Source organism: Cydia amplana, chromosome 3 (genome assembly GCF_948474715.1).
Source record: "Cydia amplana chromosome 3, ilCydAmpl1.1, whole genome shotgun sequence".
NCBI lineage: Eukaryota > Metazoa > Arthropoda > Insecta > Lepidoptera > Tortricidae > Cydia > Cydia amplana.
In genome coordinates this window covers 8,124,661-8,148,678 of record NC_086071.1, presented here as the reverse complement: position 1 = coordinate 8,148,678, position 24,018 = coordinate 8,124,661, and the positions used below count along the sequence as shown (strand labels likewise).

Below are 24,018 nucleotides of genomic sequence, written 5' to 3'. Positions count from 1 at the left end.
ATTAAAGCAGATCTAAATATGTACCATCTACTACTCACTTAGTAATTCATGTTTTTTCGTTATCTCCAAAATAAACTCGATTCATCAAACAAACAATGCAACTGTAATTAATATTAGAGCATTCTCTTTAATCACGGCTCGACTCGACGCTTAATTATTTCATACCTTTTTGAAATTAATAAACAAAAAGACGGCAGGTTGCCATTGAGGCAGCGTTCCATTGTTGCTGGGATAACAGGGAAAAATACGCGCAGTTCCGGCTCGTCCCTTTGTCCCTCTTCCTCGTCGTTCCAATTTACGCATTTCTTTAATCGCGTTAGCAATGCATTTATCATTCTAGCTAGGTATTATGCGTGGTTAAAGGCAAACAAATAAAAATAATACCTAATTATCTATATCAAGTGTATAGATATATTACAATAAAAGTTTAGTTATACTGTTAGTTTAGTTTTTGTACTACAAATTGTTATGTTTTACCCAACCCAAAGATACAAAATTCGCAACATTATGTTGTAGGTAATAGGTACAGTAGTGTAACTATAAAACCATAAACATTTTTTGTTTTCTTAACCAGAGGCTGTAGTCAAGCATAATAAAAATAAGGGCGTGATTATATTAATTGTTTTGACCAACCACTGTGCTTTCTCTATCAACGATTTTTTTACTTCTTCCTTCTTCCATTGCGCATCGTCGTGCGGTGCACGCAATACAAAATTGTCACGGTCCTAAATGGTTTATTGAGCTCCATCTCAAATAGGCCCCTCGATGTATTTTTGATTCGGTTCCAAACTGCAGATTTGTAAGCATTTAGCAAGATTGGGGTCGGGATATTCCGTTCCCATGGTATTGGGGAGTTATGCTATTTTAGTGTGTCGTTGAAGGATAATTTATGGGAGTGCATACAGAAGGCTAGGAGTCAAGGCGATAGCGTAACGGCCTCCCTGATAAAAATATCCGATGAATGATTTTACGATAGTTCAGTTTTTAAATATTTATAGAAACTTTAATTCAAAATACTACTTCAGAAACTATTTAAAGAGTTATATTTTCTACAAGAGACAGAGAATGATCTTTATTATGTATAGTAGTCCATACTCTGACCTACATATATCGGAATAGTACGCAAGGCACGGCAACGATCATCGATCACTTATATTGGCGTGATTTATACATGCACAAGACTCTTGGCAGGATACTCAGACATTTATGCAACTAAATAGTTATGTATACTACCTTAATTTATAGACAGACCTTCATGATATTTAATATATATGAATATTGTTTTAATATATCTACCTACATAACTTATTTCGTTACAATATTAATGAATTAAGAAAAAATCTATGAAACTAAAAATAAGTAGGTACCTAAAGAAACTACTGACAACTATTTTAACGATCCAACACATCAGTTCTTTGATAATGTTGGAGCAATTTGTTCACAAATTATTTGTCAAGTGAAACTATTCTGAAAATCGGTTCCACATTTAGTTCCAAAGGGGTTTCTTGAAACGCTCCCATGCCGTTCTAGACAATGACAATTTACACAGAACGAACAACATCTTAGAATTGCCGTTCATTGTAGATCTATGAAGTAAATACTATATAAATTAAATATTTTTAATATATACATGAGTTATTAATATTGGTTTACTATTATTTGTTTCTTTTTTATTCGCAATTAAAATATGTTATATAACTAAAAGCATAATACATATTTAGGTTTCTGACGTTTATTATTATAACCAATAAAAAGATCTTTGATAATTTACCTACATCATGGGTAATATTATTAATTTATTATACATAGTATGTATGTATAAAAATGTATTATTACCTCGGCAAAGTGTAAGGAAATTATTTAAATTTGCAATGGTATAGATTGCGTAACATACATAAATACATAAACAAGGTATAAAATAAATCAGAAACTCTTATGCTATTACAAAACACAATATCTTTTATGGCATCGTGCAATGTCACGGAAAAGGCAATGAGGTGTGCAGTGTGCTCGCAGCTGCCGCTTTTGCCGATAATGATACTGTTGCACACTGATTTGCGACATTTTAATGTCAACTTTAGTGCCATCTAGTAAAGATCAATAATACTTGATATGTTCTCCAGGAAAATACGATTTTACTAAGTCACTTACTCGACTTCTGCAATTAGCGATTATTATCTACGATTAGCTTATGGTGTCGTTTAAATAGATCAACGAAAGGTTACAGCTACGAAAATAGTAAATGTTTATTATTCGTGTAGTAACTTAATAATTGCTTTTAAAATATTTATGTTTTTTGCAAAAAAATATTCATGCGGCTACGATTATGATTAAAAACGATTTTTAAACCGAAACATAAAAGACTAAAAATAATTTTTAATTCAGAACTTCCAAGTGGATTTAGTCTACAACTTTTGATGTTAATAAACTTGTACTTAGTATTAGTTGGTATATAGATGTCGGCGGCAGATCGTAAAATCGGGCATATCGAGATATTCCTAGGCATATCATGAAACGCCGCCATATCATGATCTGACTAGCGACTACCAGCCATATCGTTCAAACCTCAGCGTTTGACGATTTGCCTGGCGACGTTTAGGCATATCAAATAAGTAGGGTGTGATATTCCTAGGCAGATCATGAAACGCCGGCATTTCGTGATCTGACTAGCGACCACTAGCCATATCGCACAACCGTCAAGGGGTGATATTCCTAGGCAGATCATGAAACGCCGGCATATCATGATCTGCCTAGCGACCACTAGCCATATCGTACAAACTTACTTCAAGGTGTGATATTCCTAGGCAGATCATGAAACGCCGGCATTTCGTGATTAGACTAGCGACCCCCAGCCATATCGTGCAAACCTCAAGGGGTGATATTCCTAGGCAGATCATGAAACGCCGGCATTTCGTGATCTGACTAGCGACCACTAGCCATATCGTGCAAACCTCAAGGGGTGATATTCCTAGGCAAATCATGAAACGCCGGCATATCATGATCTGCCTAGCGACCACTAGCCATATCGTACAAACTTACTTCAAGGTATGATATTCCTAGGCAGATCATGAAATGCCGGCATTTCGTGATTGGACTAGCGACCCCCAGCCATATCGTGCAAACCTCAAGGGGTGATATTCCTAGGCAGATCATGAAACGCCGGCATTTCGTGATCTGACTAGCGACCACTAGCCATATCGTACAAACTTACTTCAAGGTGTGATATTCCTAGGCAGATCATGAAACGCCGGCATTTCGTGATTGGACTAGCGACCCCCAGCCATATCGTGCAATCCTCAACTTAAGCATATTGAACAAGCTGGGTGTCCTAAAAGTCTATTTTTTTATTCGGTAGACTAAAATGTTATTTTATGTTCATAACTTCATATTATGAAATGTTATTTTAGTCTATCGAATCAAAAAAATAGACTTTAAAATTTACCAAATGAAAACCATTGATAAGAATAAGATAAAATATTTAATGAAATAAGCAAATATCTACTACTTAGGTACATATTCTTAAAATAATCAGACTTCAGAATCAGTAATCAATCAATGCAACTTGCATTTAACTAAAAATTATTTATTCTTTGGTTGAACCAAACCTTGTAAAAATAAATTGAAAAGCAAAACATAGACATTTAGGAACTTTATAGGAACAAATATTTAGTCAAGTTATCACTGTAATATTTCTAATATTATTCTTTATAAGCTAATTAAATGGCACAATATGTAATCACAGTACTTAATATTATAATAAAAGTATATAACAATCATCATTATCATCATGTTTAGCACAAAATAACAAACTCAATAAGTATCATTTCTTGACACAAGACAAACTTATGACACTATAACAAAAAAAAAGTTATAAACAAAACAGAAATTTAGGAACTTACTTATTATTATAGGAACAAATATTTTGTCATGAGTGTTCAATGTAATTACTTGTAAAATTACTTTTTTTAAGTAATCTAAACATAGCCCATGTAATCACAGTCATAATATAATCATTCTAAAAGTATAATAATATAGGTACCTAATCATCATTATCATCATGTTAATTAAGCATTAGCAAACTCAATATAAAAGAAAGTACTTGTCATTTGTTGACACAAGACAAACATTGATGGCATTTTGATGAGCAGAGAACTTTATTTTTGTAACATGCACACCTTTTGGTACGACATTGATTCTTGGCTGGTTTACTTACAAGAGCATTTCTGAAAACCTTGACCTCCAAACATGGACTGACAAGTAACAACGTGACGCAAAGATACAAGTGATTCTGAAATCACTCCTTTGTAATCATTTGCTGAAATTTGTAACTCCCGTCTAGGGAACCAATTTTTTATGGTCCCAGATGTACAAACTGTTGGATCATCAACAGACTTCTTCTTAATAATTTAAAAAATCTTTTTGTCCAGTTTCCATAATGTCGTATTTTGACCTCCAGTAGTAATCCACGGTTGCACCTTGCATGTGCCTGGGCACCCTACTTTGCTTGATGTTTTCAACAACCTAAAAGTAAAAAAAGCAATTAGTTTAAATTGAAGTGACTGGCTCACAGGCTACTAAGTATTATTTTAAAGTGTTTATAGGTATTCTTCAAATGAAATAACAAGTATAACAACATATAACTAAAACAATAACGCGTTATATCAGTCCCGTGTTACGCGACTTTTAAGTGTCAATTCACTGGCCGGTGAAATAATTAGGCACGTAATAAAATAAAAATTAAGAAATCACACGTTTTATGACATAATGTAATTCACTTGAGATAAAAATCCCTACTCGTGTAGGTAAACATTGTTTTTACTAAGTTACTAACCTCCAAAATACGGGCAGAAGTCCAAGGCTTTTTTACGTTGTGCACGGAATCAGTTTGATTATTATAATACTCGTGGAGCTGACGTTCATAAGCTTCTTTAAATACACTTTCATTATTATTTTCTTCATTACTTTCCGTGAAAGATTCATTATTTTGTAACGCCGACATATTTAAGATCAAAGCAAACTCACACACAACACAGCTGACATTGCCGATACAAGTGTTGCCAGAACACAAAGAACTAAATGTGCAAAACGTACCTTAAATTAACCAAATTTTAAAAGGTTATTTTCCATGTCAATGGATTTTCCAAATAAAAATGAATGTTACAGGAAAATAATTTAGGTTCGGTATTTACCATGAAAAAAATATTGATGATCCGTTTAAGGGTATAAACTATAAAGGGATATGATAGGTTAGGTTAGGTTAGCAAAAGCAAAAGTTAATAAAATATTAACTTTTGCTTAACATTATTAGAGAACAAATATTTTTGTTTACTGTTTGTGTTCTGCTAAAAAAAATATATGGACTAAAGCTAGTCAAGCAAATCTTGTCAGTAAAAAAAGGCGCGAAATTCAAATTTTCTATGGGACGATATCCCTTCGCGACTTGGAGGATACAACTAAACGGAGTAGCCATTAACAGGCTTTCCCCTCTGTCGAAAATAGGCGGCCAACGGTCATACACAATGTATGGACTGACGTTTATCTGACATGGCTATTTTTACGTTACCCATACATTTGACGTTCCCCTCCCCCGCAAAAATCGGCAGACTGTTTTGTACAGAAAATTACAGACATGGCGTCTCCGTTTGATTATATCCTCCAAGCTTCGCGACTACATTTTTCAATATTGCCGCCTTTTTCTACTGACAAGATCTGCTTGACCAGCTATACGCTACGGTAATGTTTAAAGCCCCCTCCACACTCGCGTTCGCGGCTTCGCGCCGCGATTCGCACACGAGTATGGAGGGGGCTTCAGAGAGCACCGTTTTAACACGATTTTGGGAAACGCATCTTACCAATACACAATTTTCATAAAATTACGTACCTACTATTTGACCAAAATGTATGAATTTATAATCTGTCAAAAAACTTTGTCAATAGATAAAGGCACGAAATTCAAATTTTCTACTACCAGATATACTGGGTCAACCAAATCTTGTCAGTAAATAGGAACAAAAAAAACTATACTCATCCTTTTCTTTTGGGTGCTGGTACTAGTGTAAGACAAAGATAGTATGATTCTCTCTGTCTATGTTTGAAATCAAACAGACCTTTGACGCACTATACTAACCCTTCCCTTAACCAGGCGTGTCTCACTCCGCGATTTCGTCGCTTTGCTACAGGTAGCTCAAAGTACGTTCGTTCGGCCCCAATTTTGGGGAAAGCCATAAGCCGCGCGTGGCGCTGTCGCCACCTAGCGGCCATATCTGTGCTGATCGTAACAGACGCGTTTTGTTAGAGAGTGAGTCTTCTCTACTTAGTACTATTATTTATTCTGTGCCTTAACGCTTACATTTTTAAAATTTTCAGTTTACGATTTTAGTATTCATGCAGCTCAAAATGAACGTAAACTAATACAAAAAGGTTTCTGGCAACACTGGCGGACTCAGCGCCACATAGAATGCAGCGCCACCGGCGGCAAAAAATGCAATTATTTTACGATGCGCCCGGTATGAAGTTAGGAATTTCGACGAATACATTTCTCCTATCGATCTGCCGCCTCTTTTATAAGGCAGATCGTGATATGCCTGGGTTAATCTTAGTCAGATCACGAAATGGCGGCGTTTCGTGATATGCCTAGGAATATCTCGAACAATTATTTTACGATGCGCCTGGTATGTAGCTAGGAATATCAACGAATGCATTGGTCTGATCGATTTGCCGCCTCTTTTATAAGGCAGATCGTGATATGCCTGGGTTAATCTTAGTCAGATCGTGAAATGGCGGCGTTTCATGATATGCCTAGGAATATCTCGATATGCCCGATCTTACGATCGGCCGCCGACATAGACATAAAATCCCTGACGACTTCATTCATAATATGTACGCATCTGCAACCACACACGTCTATGGGCATCCCTCCGGGAATAGAACAGTAAGTTGAGTATATAAATTAGCTGTCAGGGCGCTAATCGCTCCGACAGGCCGCGATGAAACTTTAGAGTCCATCAGCGGTCGTATGAGCTCCCGAAATAGCACAATAACGTTGGTTATTTATTCTGTTATCCTTTTAGCGAAATCCCTTAATAGCTCGTTACGTTAAATGAACCTTCGCTGAACATCCTGGAACTCTGTTTACCCAACTATTTGTATACTTTAAGAATTATTTGTGTAAGCAACTTGTTCACTTCAACTTCCAACATTCCATGCCCATTTCCGTTTAATTGGTCTGATGGAACTCTCGTTTCCTATTTTAATATTTCACTAAAATAAAAAATACGCAGCGCGAATCTATTCAACGCTTGCATGGAGCTGATCTCGACCGAAAAAACGCGCTCGGATGTTAAATCCGATCTTTTATACCTAACCCAATTAATACCGCACGAAAAGTCAGCGAAAAGTTCACACAAATTGTTAAGTCCCCTCGGCCCAGATTCACACGCTTCGTAGAAAAATGTCTGCTCACAATAGGACAAAATTACGTTCGGTAGTAATGAAAGTGCCAATGAGATAGCGATAAAATTTCGCGACACAATACGGCCATAATTAGAATTAACTGTCTCATTCCCGCCCACATCCGACGTCGACGTTGCTGGCCATTTGGCCCATTGATGTTCACCAGAGTCGCCAGCCCTAGTCGTCCCGCCGCCATTCGCGTCTGCAGTGTCAGCATGGTTCCATTTTTATCGCCTGCCACTATACCCGTCACTTTCGCACTTACATACTTGTTAGAACGTGACAGGCATGGTGACAAGCGATAAAAATGCGACCGTGCTACCGCCGCTGTTGCCACTCAAATTATTTATCCTCCGCATCTTTAATGGTAACTTATAGTCTTTTCATTGGATTTGTTCCTCGTTTGTATTGTAAGTCTTTGAAGATTATCAGTTTGCTTATCGTTAGGGAATACTTACAATTGATTTCAATTTAGATGACGTCAAAGGACGACTGCGTACAATTGAAGACTGAGTTGCGATAATTTCAAAACTAAATAAACTCGCTAGCAAACATTTTTCATTACGATATTTGTGAGTTGATTTGAATAAAATACCGATCTTATCTCTGTGACTTTTTTGCTTACTTACATTTAATTCAATTTGTCTTTTGAAGGACAGACAATGAGGACTTTCTTCAGGGTACCTAGATCTCTTGTATACAACAACCGAGAATGCTACGCGTCTCGAGTGCCAACACTAGAGAACCCCTGGAATGGAATGAAGCTAATATTTGTATAGAGCGATGCTTTATTACATCTTTGTTAAACATGTGTTGTTTCAACTGAAAGGCGCCTTTATTGGCCTTAAGCGTTCTTCAGCTTTTTGTTTACACAATTAAAATGCTACTTTTCTTGAGTTGGTACAGAAATTCACGAATGCGGTCTGTTCTTTATTTAGAAGGATTTAGAGAGTCATAAGCGAACAGTGCGGTATTGTCCAGGGTTTTGGGGAACAATACTGTATTGTTCGTGAGATTTATAAAATGAGTTCATACGAGTAGGTATTCGACACAGGGATTGAGTGATTGTAAAGATGAATTACCTTTAATACATACTTACCTAACAATAAAATAACCAACATAGTGCTATATAATTAATTCTAAATCATACCTAGTTAAAATTGTAAATGCGTCATTATAAATATTTTGTTATTGAAATTACTAGTGATTAAATACGTAGAGAGATAGATTACCTAAATTGTATATTAAGCGCTTGTAGCCTAGCGGTAACACATACAGCTCTTAAACAGGTCATTGGTCCCATAAGTTATTTGTACATAATTATTTGTATTTTGTATTTTTTAAATATTTTATACATGTACTTATGTATAACATTAACCGATATTTACCAATCAATTTTCGGTGAAGGAAAACGTCCTAACGAAACCGGGCTAATCATAAGAACGCCTTCCGTAAAAACTAGTGCCTGCGTTAATTATTGGTATCAGGTTTCGCAAGCGGAACCTGGGCTCATAAAGAATTTCCCTGATAAGATAATATTATGTAGGTACCTACCTAAATATTTATAAGCTTTTGTTATTTGTAGTGAAAGAGATAATCATGGTCAACAAACTATGGCACTAAAAATATCAAACTTAATGATATTCATGAAAAAATAAATTTATGTACGTGTATAAATAATAATTAACAATCAATTTGATATTTATCATAGCGCAGCCCGCAGCGCCAATTCAATCAGTTCTCTAAAACAAACAAAGAAATACAAATAGAAATGCAAATGTTTTATAATTAACAATCACAATAATAATATAGAGGACCGTTAACACAAATTGGAATATCTAAGCTTAATTCATGAAGCTCTAGGAATACATATTATGTAATAGTGTGAAATTAATTTTCGATATGCTTACGTCGCCGCCGTAGAAAAACAATCTCAGTTTAGGTTCTAAACTAAGGGGTCTTAAAAACTGTCTGGGTACCAGCCCTACAAATTTAATGTATCTATTTAAAACATTTAATATGTTTCAGGATTTGTATACCTATGTATTAAGGTAAAGAAAGAGTATTATTATTGAATACGTCGCAAAAGTAAAAATCGAATTGCGTAATCTTCAGTATTGTTATGAGCTTGAGCTTAAGTTCCAAATTTTAAAAATAAATGTGATTTTATAGGAATGGTCTACATGCATACCAAAGTACATTTCGCTCGATATAAAATCAAGTAGCAAATATTTATTAATTAAACTTAGCGCTACTTGCACCATCCCACTAACCTGGGGTTAACCGGTTAAACCTGGAGTTACCATGGTTACCAGTACAAATTGACACTGTGTTAACGGTTTAACCGCTTAACACCGGGTCAGTGGGATGGTACAAGTGGCGCGTAGGCATTCACGTGAGCACTCAGTTGACGACAATATTTAACACAGCGAACGTAGCAGTGTAAGCATACCGCGCATTTTGGATTAAAACGATTGTCCTGATTAAATTATTCATAGGCTGAATTATATATATGTTGGCGTAAACTCATGCACCGTGATGAAATTGAAATTAGTAGATCATTGCGATAAATATTTATTAAAATTTATGAGCTATTTAAGAGTACATGATATTCTTTATTAGGACTTGAATCTCAAATTAGTAAAAGACCCAATTTTATAAGCTACAGATAAAGCTTTATTATAATAAAACTTACTTTTGTATGCATAGCTGTTACGTAGGTAGCGTAAAAGTTATATAATTACCGGTAGACTCATTTATTTATACGAAATGTAAGAATTTTACAATACAGATATATACGATAAATCTTTTTTTGATCATACATTTTATTGGCCACCTAACTAACCGTATCTTATGTTAATGCAGTAATAAATTACCGAATTTTCTCATAAAGCGTTACCGAGAATACCATACTGGAGGAAAGCCATCAATCAATCCCTTGAAATTCAATCTTTACTTTTTAGACCCTTCAATTAAGCATAATTTAAGATAAGCCTTTAATTTTTACTTCTCCGGTGGGCTAAAGAAAGTGTAAGCCGGTCATTAGCTACCTTTTTTAATCGATTTTTATACCTTTTGTCTTAAAGCACATCATATTTCTTCGGCATAATCCATAATACATGAGATACGGTGTTTTTCAAAGCAATTACGTGTAATAAATTATATCTTAGAGCAACAGCCCCGATTTATTTTGTTATGTGATGCAATGAAAGAGTTCTATATTTAAAAGTTCTTATAAAGTGACCTAAAATCCAGCCATAGATGAAAATACGGAACGCCGACGAAAATGACTCTTTTTACGATCCACTTTGTCGCGGTGACCGGGCGTTATCTTCCAGAATAAATGACCAATTAAACAATCTAATTCATTTCAGTGGGTCCCGGTCCTTGACAGGGTGGAAACATAAATCAACATGCCGTTGAGTGGCGATAAACATTTTGTGACTTCCAACTCAGGTGATAAAAAATGACCTCTTTTGTGGACACTGCACCCGTCCAAAGGGGTGACATTTTTTAAACCTAAATGACTCTTAATCGTCACAAGGGTAGCCTTAAACGTCAATTCAGTCGGCATTACAAAAAATGGACGATCCTTTAACGGTCCAATAAAAAAAACACCAGGAGGCTATAAAAACAGATGTAAGTGGTCGGAATTGGCCATAGTGCATTGGAAGCAAAAATACTTTATGGATTCCCAAAGCTGCGTTACCGTTTAAGTAAATATTATTATAAGTAACGTGCGTACACTTTAAGTGCCAGTTAATGGGGTAAGCCAAAGGTACACTTGTATTATTAAAGTGGCAGAATGCAACCTCGATGTGGATAAGAGAGTCAATATTTTGATAGTGCGCGTGGTGATGGTAGAAACATGTGGTCAAACATTGTGCAACGTCTGGGTATTAAATTTTCGTCGGGTTAACGGCGCGGGCGCGCTTCGGCAAAACACACAACCGCGCATTCGCCACGCGCAAGCGCATGCATGCCGCGGCGGCCATACCTAAAATAGCCGTCTGGGATGAATCAACTAACTGGAAACTTCAAAGGCAATACTTTCACGGAAGTTGTCTTTATTTCACTTTTTATTATCGACAACATTATGGAAACACAACTACATATTTATTAGTCAATTTTTTTTTTCATAATAATTCAGTTATTATTTTTAAACTTAATATTGCAACAGCATTGCGTCGTTTCATCGTAGTATTGTCGTAGTGCGATTGATGAAGCAGCGACCCATAAAAGGTTCAGAATTTTTAATACTCCAATTTCGAAGTTAATGGCGGAGAAAATTTGACACTTCGCCCACGATGGGAGAATCAAATTATTCACAGCTTTATTGAGCATTGAGAAATTTACGCACACAGCTGTGCAGCTTGGAAACGTCTAAACCGCACTATAAAATATCTAAACATAATAAATTTTGTCAATCACGTTGGAAAATAAAAGTGTGAGATACTAGTATTTTTTTTGTTGTTAAATAACAAGGTTTTTAATCATCACGTGTGTATAGGTACTTCATTAGCAATATTATCCTTTTGGGTCCTAGGTTAGGGTTTCACGACGTGAGTATAAAAATAAAATGTAAAAAAAAAACAATACAAAATACATATAAACACAGTATAAAAACCTAACCTAGGGTGCCGCCAGCAGCGGGGCAGAGCCCCAATTAGCAAAGTATTATTATTATTATGACGAAGCATGCAAAGCGATTTAGCAAAGAAACTTAAAAAATTGGCACTAATTTCAGAAGTTTTGTTTCTTGTTTCATGTAGTTTACAGAATGACTTAATTTTGGGAAGGAAATGTGGCGTACCTAAGAAAATGTAATTAGGTAGGTACGAGTAGATACATCTTTTCTAGCGACTTTATGTAGGCTGCCCTGCTGGCTGCTGGAATTGCGTATGCGCCGACAGTTTATAATTAAGAGAGTTTTCTCCGATGACTCAGTTTCTCGAGCACTCGATAAATCGTATTCATTAACAACTCTTTTGAAGTTTTAAAACCGTGTTAAGAAACGCAAACATACATGACTTTGCGAAGTTATTATTTATTTACACATTTGTAAAATGTCACGTCATTAGCCAGCGGATATTTCGTACGAGAAGTATATTATCATAAATAATTATTAAATTTTACTTCAACAAGAATTCTGAAATATTATTTATTTAAAGAGCAAAGCTATTGAGAAACTTGAACTCATAAAAATTTAAGATTTAAAAATAATAATATTTATCACTCAGATGCATTTGTTCTTCCTTCAGTTTGCTTTGTTTAAAACAACAAATTTAATTTCAGTATGATAATAATATACATTATATGTACAATACAACCTATTTAGTATCATTATACAGCGCAGCTGTAATTAGCTATATTTTTTATGATACGAGCCAGAGTTTCCATGTAGCAGCATGACCAATTCTTGTATCCATCAAGATACTTTTGTTAAACATTACTGTACGTAACTCGCATGTGGTTGTATTCATAAGAAACTTTACAATCGGGTAGTCCAGACAATGGGGCCTTAAATTATGCAGTTTAGTGTAGTTTTTTGAGACCATAACACCATTTACTAGCCATTGCAAGTTAATAGGGTGCAATTTATTACAATTATTGTTATTTAGCACACCTATAGGAATACGTATGTAAAGACTTATCTCCGTTTACTGAGTTTTACTCACCCATGCTCCATAAGAAGAATATCCATAGAGAGCACGTTACCTCATATCGTAATTGCTAAATAATGTTTATTTTATTATTATTATTTAATATGTAGTCACTTAGCTCTGACTGTTACATGTTTCTATTTTTTTTACAATTAAAACAAACTTGAATTAAATGAACAAATTAATATTTAGTTCTAATAATAACGATATACCCACTGCACTGACAATAAATAGTTTAAGGTTATCTTTAGTCGGGACTTATCTAACCTCTAAACAATGATAACTTCAGTTTACCCTGTCACCTCATTGGAATGTTACTGCAGTCAGCTTTCCAGAACACGATGTTAAAACAGTATGTGTATAGAGGATATAACAAGGAGCAATGTAGTATGTTATAGCATAGAGAAAAAAATACATAGAATGCTCAATCCATACATCAGTTTTAGTAACAAAAATACTATTAGCATCTAGCATTGAGTAGCGGAACTATCAGTACTGCTACTTGACAATAGATGTAGTACCGACCGGAAAGTCTTAAGCTGTTGAGATAAGACTTTCCGGTCGGTGCTACATCTATTGTCAAGTAGCGGTAAATACTGATAGTTCCGCTACTCGATGCTAGATGTAGACACTGAATTTAATAGTCTAACTGATGTATGGAGTGAGCAATCTTGTCTTATTATATTTCTCTATGGTTATAGATAAATGCCACAACTGTTGCCAACTTTGTACACTGTCTTTTGTCAAGTATTTAATAAGAAAATGCTAATTAAGTAGTATGATGGCACAAAATGACTTTATGTAAGAAAAATTATAGGTAAACTTACGTTTATAGCATATAGGTAATTTCTTTTTAGTATTTAATCCCTACTATATACCTAATATTTTAAATGCGAAATGAAACTCTTTCTATCTGTCTGGTTGTTACCTTCACGCTTGAACCATTAAACCGATTTAGGTGAAATTCGGTAAAGAGATAGTTTGAGGAATATGGAATTATATAGGATAGTTTTTATTAATCATCATCGTCATACTTCCATGCAAAGAAGCGGGCAGAAGCTAGTAAGTGCAAGTAATAATAGACAAAACTAAATATCATAGGTATACAAACACTCAACATGCAGTTTGAGCGTAGTGATGCATTTGCACCACGCATAAACTTTCATAAGTTTATGTGGCGCATCTTAGTTCTAAGTTCTTTGTATTATGTTTTTGTGATGTGTAAATAAATAAAAAAAAATCATTGTAATCTCGCCCGGAACAGAAAAATCAGAGTTCAAATTGGTGGACATGCAAACAGTTTGTTCTTATTTACCTATTTCAAAACGTCTTCGTGGAGTTTGAAAGTTTGTAACGCATACATGATTTATATGTGCATACGTTAATATTGTTCCAACGGCTTGCGACGCCGATGCCTGTTTGAACGCAAGTTTATAAACAAATAAAAGGAATGCGCTGTAGAAATACCAATGTGGTTGTCGGGTGCAGTTGGATAATTTTATCGATACTAGAACAGTTTTCTTAACCTATTTAAATACCTACGTATATACGTAGGTATATACGTGTTATGCTATATAGCATAACATCAAAAATTTAGGGCTAATACATTTTAAAAAGTAGACTTTCCTACTAGCATATATCTGCAGTGTCATGCGAATTTTGTAAATTATTTTAATAGACAGAATTGTACTTATGATTTTTTTGTTTTGATATATATTTTATAATAATATATACGCTCATTTTAAGGTATATTATCTACCTAGTCAGTAAATAAACAAAAAACAATTCGTCAATTTATTTCACACAAGTAAAATAATATGCAACAATTTAACAAAGGTGCTAACGTAGAAGACGCTCTAGCATCTATATCTGTTTACGTTTAGTACCACAGTGCAATTCAAACGAACATCTTTATTGTTAAATAAATCGGGGGTGTCAAATGGGACGCCGCCCTTTGTGGGCTTATCTGTTTTTTATGTTTTATGTTACAATATATTTTTCACCTCAGCAGCTCGAACAAGGGTACTTTGCTACTTAAAAACAGTGAGCAAAATCGCATTTTGCTCACTGAGTGAGACAAAATGAGCAAAATGCGATTTTGCTCACTCAGTGAGCAAAATGCGATTTTGCTCACTGTTTTTAAGTATCAAAGGACCCTTGTTCGAGCTGCTGAGGTGAAAACATAATTGTTGGTATATCTTAAGAAAACATGAGTGAATAGGTAAGTGATGAAGAAGGAATACATTTTTCGGGTTCTAAATATGTTCTCACTGCTGAGGTGAAAAGTTTTGTGAACTACACGAGATCAAAGTTATTTACATCTCGTGCGCTTTTGAGTCCCTTACTACGCTCAAGATTCTAAATTAGATTCACTCGCTGCGCTCGTGAATCTAGTATAGAATCTTTCGCTTGCACGGGACTCAAAATAAGCACTCGAAGAAATATCAAACTTTGATCTCTTGTTGTACAAATAACTATTTCTGCACGTCGATAATCTGGGATTATTCATGTCTGAATGGCTGTGTCGATCATGGGTGACATCTGTTATGGCTTTGTTTATGGAACAGTATTAAATGAGTACCTACTTACTTTTTGTAAGAAGATTGCATTGACTCGCACGGTTATTATTTAATAAATATATACATACAAACATGAACGCTGAAAACAATACACTCTTTTTGTTTAGGCAGTCGTGTAAAAATAGCTTCTACTTTTAGTCTTCCATCTTTGTTTAGCTCTTATTGAAAAATAATCTAAGTTCAATGTCTCAATATTAAATTACCAAATTCTCTAAACATCATTCATAAACTTCCGAAATCCACAATGAACAATAATCTGCTGGCCGCTTTGAGCCACTTCCGCCGGGCACAATAGATGCATGCAAACTTTGTGAAATGGGTAAAAATAATCCCCTGCTCGGTCCCAATACATCACGCGAACTGTCAGTCTGGACCGCACGAACAAAAATATACCATTGTCGGCGAAGTGACGGTAACGCTTTGTCCAAAACTTTCCTAAAAACTTGCGCAATTTTGGCAATACACGCACTGGCGCAACTGCGCGGTCGGCAAAAAGTAATCCCTTATTGTCATACGATTCACAGGATCTGGGGGCACGGTAGTGCCCCCGCCAAGACGAGCCAAGCGAAGGGCACTACCTACCTTTTCTCGAAGCGCTTCGTCGTTTTTTTGAACCCTCATAACTTAGGTTTTTGGGTAAGGTGTAGAGTTTGTGAAGTTACAGCTTGTAGAGTTAGATTAGAAGCTTATGGCTCTACAAGAGATCTGATTAATTTTTGAGAATGCGAAGCTTATGGTTTCGTCTTGGCAACATTTTACATGAAAATGTTTTTGGTGGGATTGGTTTTTCAGGGATAATTCTTTATCATGTGAACCGATTTCTATTCGAATTATATTAGAAAATGTTTTTTGATTATAAAAAAAAAGTTTTCAAGATAGAGGTGTGATTTCACTATGACAAAAAAAAGAATTGTTTTGTAATGTTCAATTTGAGTTCTTTCAAATGATATCCCACTCGACCTAGTAACTAGACTTTGAAAGTTAACCCCCTCTTTATATTGGGCATTTTCCGTAATGAATAATAAAAAAATTACACTTCCAATGTGTTTGGGTTAGCGTTGTTCATAACTAATTTCAAATCGATAGCTTCAGCAGTTCTCGAGACAGACGGACAAAGTCGCACCATAAGGGTTCCTTTTGTACTTTTTTGGTACGGAACCCTAAACAGTCACATTTGAAGTCTAACAAAAGCAAGGAATGTCACGTAGATAACCTTTATGTAATGTTAATAAAACACAGATGTAATTAACTTTTGATACTATAATTTTTAAGCTTATGAGTAGAAGGCCCAAAATTATTTAATAGTGAAGCAAGAAAATTGTGTAGTCTCTTTGGAAAGTGTTTTGATTATTTTATAATAACTGATTATTAATCAGTACTAATTTATTTTGGTACATATTGTTAAAATAAAATATATAATTATATAAATATGTAGTTATATGATGGCATGTGGGTGGAGTGTATATTTCCAAACAGACTCTCTAATATATTACAATATAACTCTTATTCTATACATACAACCAGAGTTTATTCTGGTATATAGTTATACAAACTCTATGAAGGTATATTAGGCACATAATAAAATCATTGTTGTAATTAAGTTAGTTCCAACAAGAACATGACTAGTGTAGGCTTATGTTATAATCGAATAAATGACTTATTGTGGTTACATGTAGGAACGAAATGAAGATCCAGTTATACTTTCCAGTCCAGATCCAGTAGGTATTTAACTTATTTCTGTGACAAAACCGAGAATACAGAATATGCAAGTTTCACCATCTGAAAAGGAAGAACTTTGTTAACTTCAACCATTTTTTTAACCAACCATTAAACATTAGAAAATTTCCTTAACTTACTTAAACATTCAATAAATGAAATGAAATGAAAAATAGCTTTACCGAAATGTATGACTCGTAAGACAGCTCCAGTATCCCAAACCCTTTGATTGTCACACGGTCCTGTAAAAAAAGCTGTCAATAATGATTTCGGCTAGAGCCCGACTTAGCTAAATCTGCACCGAATTTGACGTGACAAACTGTGGAACTGTCACAATAAACGTCAAGCCCCGTCTCCATATCGCGCGGCAAACCATCGAACATTGGCTCGCGCGGCAGCCGCGCGCAATGGATACCGGGCTGCCGCGCGAGCCAACTCGATGCGCCCGGTATCCATTGCGCGCGGCTGCCGCGCGAGCTAATGTTCGATGGTTTGCCGCGCGATATGGAGACGGCGCTTTATATTTACGCGGCACTAACATTTTGTCATTGCAAAGTCTTTGCAGTTGCAGAGTTAGTTTGGTCCGGATGTAGACAGGATGTCGAACGATGAGCGATTTTTTTAGTAGAAACAAAAAGTGAATCTTGACGCCTGTAGCGATCTTGGCGACTACGGGTTCGACACTGACCTGACACTGAGCACTGACATATTCTAACTATCATAAGGAAAAATATAATTTGTGTGTTTTTAATGAAATATGTGAAATTTGGGCACTAACCTTTAGAATATGTGGTAGGTATCAAATATATACGTATCAAAAGTGCACGTAAGGTCAATTTGGCTAATTTCGTCACGTATATTTCTTTGATTTTCAATCGTAGGAAAAAAAACCATTAGCTTTTGAATGCTGAAACTAAAAGCAATCGCTGCTTTGTCGATGAATTTATTAATTCGGTTCGTTGTTCGAGAAAAACGCTAATAGACGGAATAGTCCCTATGACGGAATTATCCACATTGATCTAGTCATGAATAATTACTTGGGCCTGTCTTATGGCGATGGTGAGCATTTTGCGGACCCGCACAGAGGCCCGGCCTCGGCAGTTGTGCCAGCCGGAGTTGAACATGGCTGTGTGCAGCTTGGTGGCCTGATTGACACAAACAAGATACGAGTATGAACGCTAATCCAAAATACCTACAAACTGTGTAAGCTTGCCGACTTTTTAGGGAAATAGGTAGGCCGGCGTTTGCTGGGGAGAGGTGGTGATCCTCGCTCTGGGTCGTACTTGGCCCAAGCTCTCCATAGCGCATCAGCGGGGAATGCTGCAGGCATTATGGGGATCTTTCAGCCAGCTACGATGCAGGGGTATCGGTTTATTATAGAGTGTAGGTTTGAAGGTCAATTTGTCTCACGCTCGCAGCAAAATAAAATGTTGCGCATTGTTCTTAAGCATAAAATCACCCTTAAGCCGGGTTCACATTTGTCTATCGTGTTGTGTTGTGATGCTCTCTGTCGTGATGGCATACTGTTCACATCTATATGACGTGTTATGACGCATTATGACGCATTTTTATCACACATATCAGTTCCGTCTTGGCTCGCATTCAATCAGCAGCTCCTCGTCCATACTTGATGCGGCTCTGACGCGTCACAACACAACACTGGCGCGTGCACACTAGTCTGATGCCCTGTGTCGTGGCGCTGCACCGCCCCCCGCACCTCACCCGTCCTGACGCGGACCGGGATCGCTTGTGATGCGACACAACACAAGCCGTCACAACACACGGCATCAGAGAAATGTGAACGCAACCATATTAAATGTATGAAACCGATACCGTTCTGATGCATCACAACACAACACGACAGACAAATGTGAACCCGGCTTTATAAAATATCACTTTTCGTAACAGGGAAGTTTAGAAGATGGGAGGGGAGGTCCTCAGTAAAATAGTTCAGTCATATTACCTCGAATGTGACGTCTCCCGCGTTCCACATGAAGATACCTGTGCTGGTCAGTACAGCCCCAGCGTACAGGAAGACAGTTAGGCAGTTCCCAAATGTGCGATCCATGTACTGCAAAACATATCAATTAGGGGAGGGTCAGCTGCAGAGCTTCAAATTAACTTAAGAAGCCCCCCATAACAATATATTTCCTACTCCTGTAGGTACTTTTATTAGTACCTAATTTATAATATTTATGAACAATACACAATAGGATTGAAGAAAAGTCTTATACTATGTATATTCCACTTAACAGCACTAGTGTAATAATTACACGATGATGCAGTTACTTACTAACTTCACGGGCTCAGTGACCCAAAAAGGATCGGCTCGGCTCAGTGGCCTCCGACACAAGAGAGCGCCACTCTGCCCTATTTTGCGCCACTTCATGCCAGTTGCGTATTCCGAGGGCGGACAGGTCTTTTAGGGCTTCGTCACTCCAGCGGTATCTGGGACGCCCAGACGGGTGTTTTCCACCCGGGTGCCCCACATACGCCCTTCTCACAGCACGACCCTCTCCCATCCTCTCCATGAGATGCACAAAGGCTTTAAATTATAAATAATTTAAAGCCTTTGTGCATCTCATCAGACTTATAATACAGTATAGATTGCCATTTAAAAATGGCAATCTATACTGTATTATAAGCAGAAGTAGATATCATATATTAAAGAAAAAGTGACGAAGCCCCCCAGTGGTGAACGCCGGATTCAAACCGGCGACTTTTTAGCAATCCGCCTTGAACGCCTAGGCAGCTAGGCCACCCCGCCACGGCGGAACCGATCTCAATTTCTCGACTTTATGCCATATTACTAATATTAGGCGTCTTTGACCAACTCTAAGGGCAAGCATTATGCGCCTACAAAGACAAATCAAAATATTTAATAAAATAATTTGATTTGTTCCCAAAGTTGTGTCTATATGTATTGTGTGAAGCTTTTTCTGTCAAAAATAATCTACGATTGGAAATATACGAGTACCATGAATTGCACCATGAGCGATATCAGTGTCACCAAGTTCGTGATGAACTGCGAGCTGAAAGCTACTCCGAACGTCACTTGCGTTTGATCGATGCACCTGTAACAACAATCATGATCTAGAAGATTCAGAAGGTATTTCTATCGCTACCTATTACCAAAATTCTTCCATCATGGCGAAGGAGTGACATCTACAATTCTCCATCTTACCATAGAGTCAAATAATGCATCGTAATCCCAAATTTGAAGGCCTCTTCGTAATTGTTTTCTTTCTCCTCGTGGCTGTCCTCTCCGGCGAAGATGATGTTAAGACTGTGGAAGTAGTTGCACATTATGCTGAACTGGAACTGGAGACCGATGGTTACGGCCAAGATTACGAAGTAGAGGCAGCCGACGCGTATTAAAAGCATGAGCCTGTAATGTTGCAGTTCAAGTACGGTCATAAATAGGTAGGTACTTTGTGTTGAATGTTCGAGTTTTTTTATAATTATTATTTCTACTCAGAATCACGAGCTCTTTCGAACTTACTTAATATGAGAAACCGGGATCCCAAGAGTTTTATTTCAATTCCGTTACCAGATAGACTTTGTATGACGGTAACGGAATTGAAGAAACGAAAAGTGTATGGATATAATAGAAACTTTTTTCTCCTATTAAGATCGAAAGAGCTCAGGATTCTAACATAACAAAATCCTCATCTAAAAAAAGTGAGTATGGCTCATAATTAGGCATTAGGCATTATTTCACACGTATATTTTTGTTGGGATATCATACCAGATACAGTAATGGGCTATGCGGGCGATACTGGCGGCGTGGCTGTGGTCATTGAGATCAGGCCAAGCTGGTATCATGATCGTGAAGGTTTCATCTGAAAAATGTGAGGCTGCATAAAGTAAACCAACAAAAGGCACCGCCTACAACTTATCTGCTATGCCTAAAGGTTGACTGGTAGAGAATGGCATTAAGTTCGCCTTTTGTACAGTGTGTTTTCTTATATGCAATAAAGATTAAATAAATAAATAAATTACTTACTTGTCGTGCCGGCCACGTATCCAGTGACGATGCCCGTTGATGAGAATAGACCGATTACCAAGAATGCAAAGGCGAATGAGAATCGCCAAGTTTTCCTAACCATCTCCTTCTCAAGCTCCTCGTCATTAAACATTCCTCGTAGCACCACAGCTATTGTGTAACTCAGCTTTTTTATCTGTCGTGAATTTGAAAATAAACATTTCAAGAAACATTTCAAGAACTTTTTAAGCCGTAAAACTACTTTACGTAACTTAGGTATTACTTTAGTACTTTGGTAACTATAACTGCTAAGAAATCTGCATAAATTAGCGCGTTTTAGTGATTTTGGAGGAATAATTTTCATAGTGAGACATGAAATTCGGTATGACATATTATAGAATAGGTCTATTTCGCTTACTCGGAGCTCAAACTTAGCACTCAAAGCAAAAGCGAACTTTGGTCTCTTGTTGCACAATGCTCTTCTTTTATAAAACGAGCTTTAAATAAAGCAAATAATAAAAAGAATTTAACCTCCGAAGTCCACATGACTTAGTTACTTAAGTGATTTCTACAGATTTATATAACTACAGATTTTACTTTAGTCTTATTCTTATAGCCATGAACCTATAATATTACGGACAGAGTTTGGCTTACAACACAACTGTGATTCCAACATCCACCAGTTTCTAAGTATTTACGCGTGACACACACTCATTGACAGCCCACATCCACCAGTTTGCCGTCAGACGAATCGAAACGTCATTGAAGTAAACATGTCGAAGAAAAATATAAAATATGCCGGCATGCGTAGTTAAATCCTGCTAGAATTGTACCGATCGAAAGAAAAAAAGTCACGGAATAACTTTTATACTTAAGTTTATCAATTAGTACGTAAAATCACGATAATTAGTTGTTTATAAATTATCAAACTGCAAAACAGGAGTGTGACCAGTAACATGAATAGGGTAATTTCCCGAAAGTAGGGTAATTGATATCCTTCTTATTAAATCATTATGTATTAAGAGATCATTTAGGTAAATGGTTAAATTATTGATTGTACATTTCAAACTAGGTCGGTATGGTAATTTCCCGATACTAAGGAGCGATACTTAACGTTTGTTTGTTATGTATTATAATTTTTTTGTTGAAAACCAGATGTTTCAAGTTAAATGTATAAATTAAAAAACATGACGAACTGATTTCATTACGATGCTAAATATCATTAGTTAGGTAGGTATTGAAAATAATGTTTGCACAAAGTACCTAATTGTGCAATATTGCGCATTTTCAAGACCTATAAAATCAGATACGTATTACGTACACACCTTTTTTATTGTCTAACGTAAAACTGTCCTAATTTTTTTATTTGAAAACAAGGACAATATTAAAAATAATTGTTTCACCATTAGGGGAGAGTTTGTGTTACATGGTAACACTCGTCTACACGCACACATTCAAACCGTCCGCCATTGCAGTGTCACAGTTTGTCTTAGGTGAGAGTCCGTCCGTATATTCTAGGTCCATGCTTATAGCTATGGTTTAAAAAATTACTCCGGACAAATAGGTACCTGATTTTTGCGCAATACAGTGTTGAAGTACAAGACATTTAGAGTGACTAATGGAGGTCCATACAACCACAACTTGGCCTTATGCATCATATCCAAATTATGCTGTGTAAAAAAAGCTGTACTCGTCGAACAAACCAGCATTACTACGAGCAATCCAAGCACTTTGGAGACAATGCGACAGATTTCAACGACTTTTCGGGGTAGTTTCAAATCGTCGAACATGAAGTTATTACCGCAGCCGAAGAACACGATGGTACATATTTTGTAGAAGAGAGATACCGTGGCGTTTGTTTCAAATGTGTAGATTTCTTTCGTTGCGGTATTCTGAATTCCTATTCGCGATTTAAGCGACTGCATGGTCGCAAGTACTCCTTCCGATACCATCTTTGTAAGTCTACGGGTTGTACTTATCAAATATTTGCCTGTTTCTTTTGGGTCAGGTTAGGTTAACCAGGCTGTGTACTAATACATTCCTTTTGTTTCGAGGCTCCGGCTTATATAGACAGGCTATGGGAACAATTAATTATGCAAGATACACGTAACCTGATAATTGGCATACAAGTGTAATTTTGCTCACGATCTACGATTGCTAATTGTACTTCTAAACCCTTAATTAATTTTTCCAAGCCCATTTTCTGTGAAATTGCAACTTAACCTTGTAATAATATTATAAATGCCGTTCATAAAGCATTACTTGATACTTATTCAGTTAAAATAATGGCGTACATAAAAAATGGATGCCGTCTGTGTTTCTGATGTGTTAAAAAACTTTTTCACCAGCTGATTAATAGTTTTGTGATATTGAGGGTATCTTTTAAACTACCTTCTGTTACTCACCTTATAGAAATCGCATGCGATTTTTTGCACGGCCTTAGTTAGGGCCACCCCACACGAGCGTCTTTTGAGCGGCGGCGTCTATGGAAAATGGTGTGGACAAAATGCTTTTTAATCACAGATCTGATCTAGTATAACAGATAAGATTGCTTTTTAAGTAAGCTTCGATGATAAATATTATTAAAATAAAAATAATTTATTATTAAAAATGTTACATAATA

At 36.3% G+C, this 24,018-nt stretch overlaps 2 protein-coding genes across 4 annotated transcripts in view; one reads left to right on the top strand and one right to left on the bottom strand.

Moving 5' to 3' along the window:
* Window positions 1-24,018, top strand: part of LOC134662486 (roundabout homolog 2-like) — an 80,263-nt gene that overhangs the window by 35,794 nt on the left and 20,451 nt on the right. The gene's annotated exons all lie outside the window — the stretch shown is intronic.
* LOC134662927 (uncharacterized) lies at window positions 17,426-23,322 on the bottom strand. Its single transcript, XM_063519232.1, has 9 exons — window positions 22,964-23,322; window positions 21,417-21,591; window positions 21,159-21,252; window positions 20,595-20,798; window positions 20,388-20,484; window positions 19,374-19,481; window positions 18,448-18,555; window positions 17,593-17,652; window positions 17,426-17,473 (listed from the first exon to the last, which is right to left on the bottom strand). The coding sequence occupies exons 1-9, from the start codon at window positions 23,318-23,320 to the stop codon at window positions 17,426-17,428; spliced, it is 1,251 nt and encodes a 416-aa protein (XP_063375302.1). The 5' UTR covers window positions 23,321-23,322.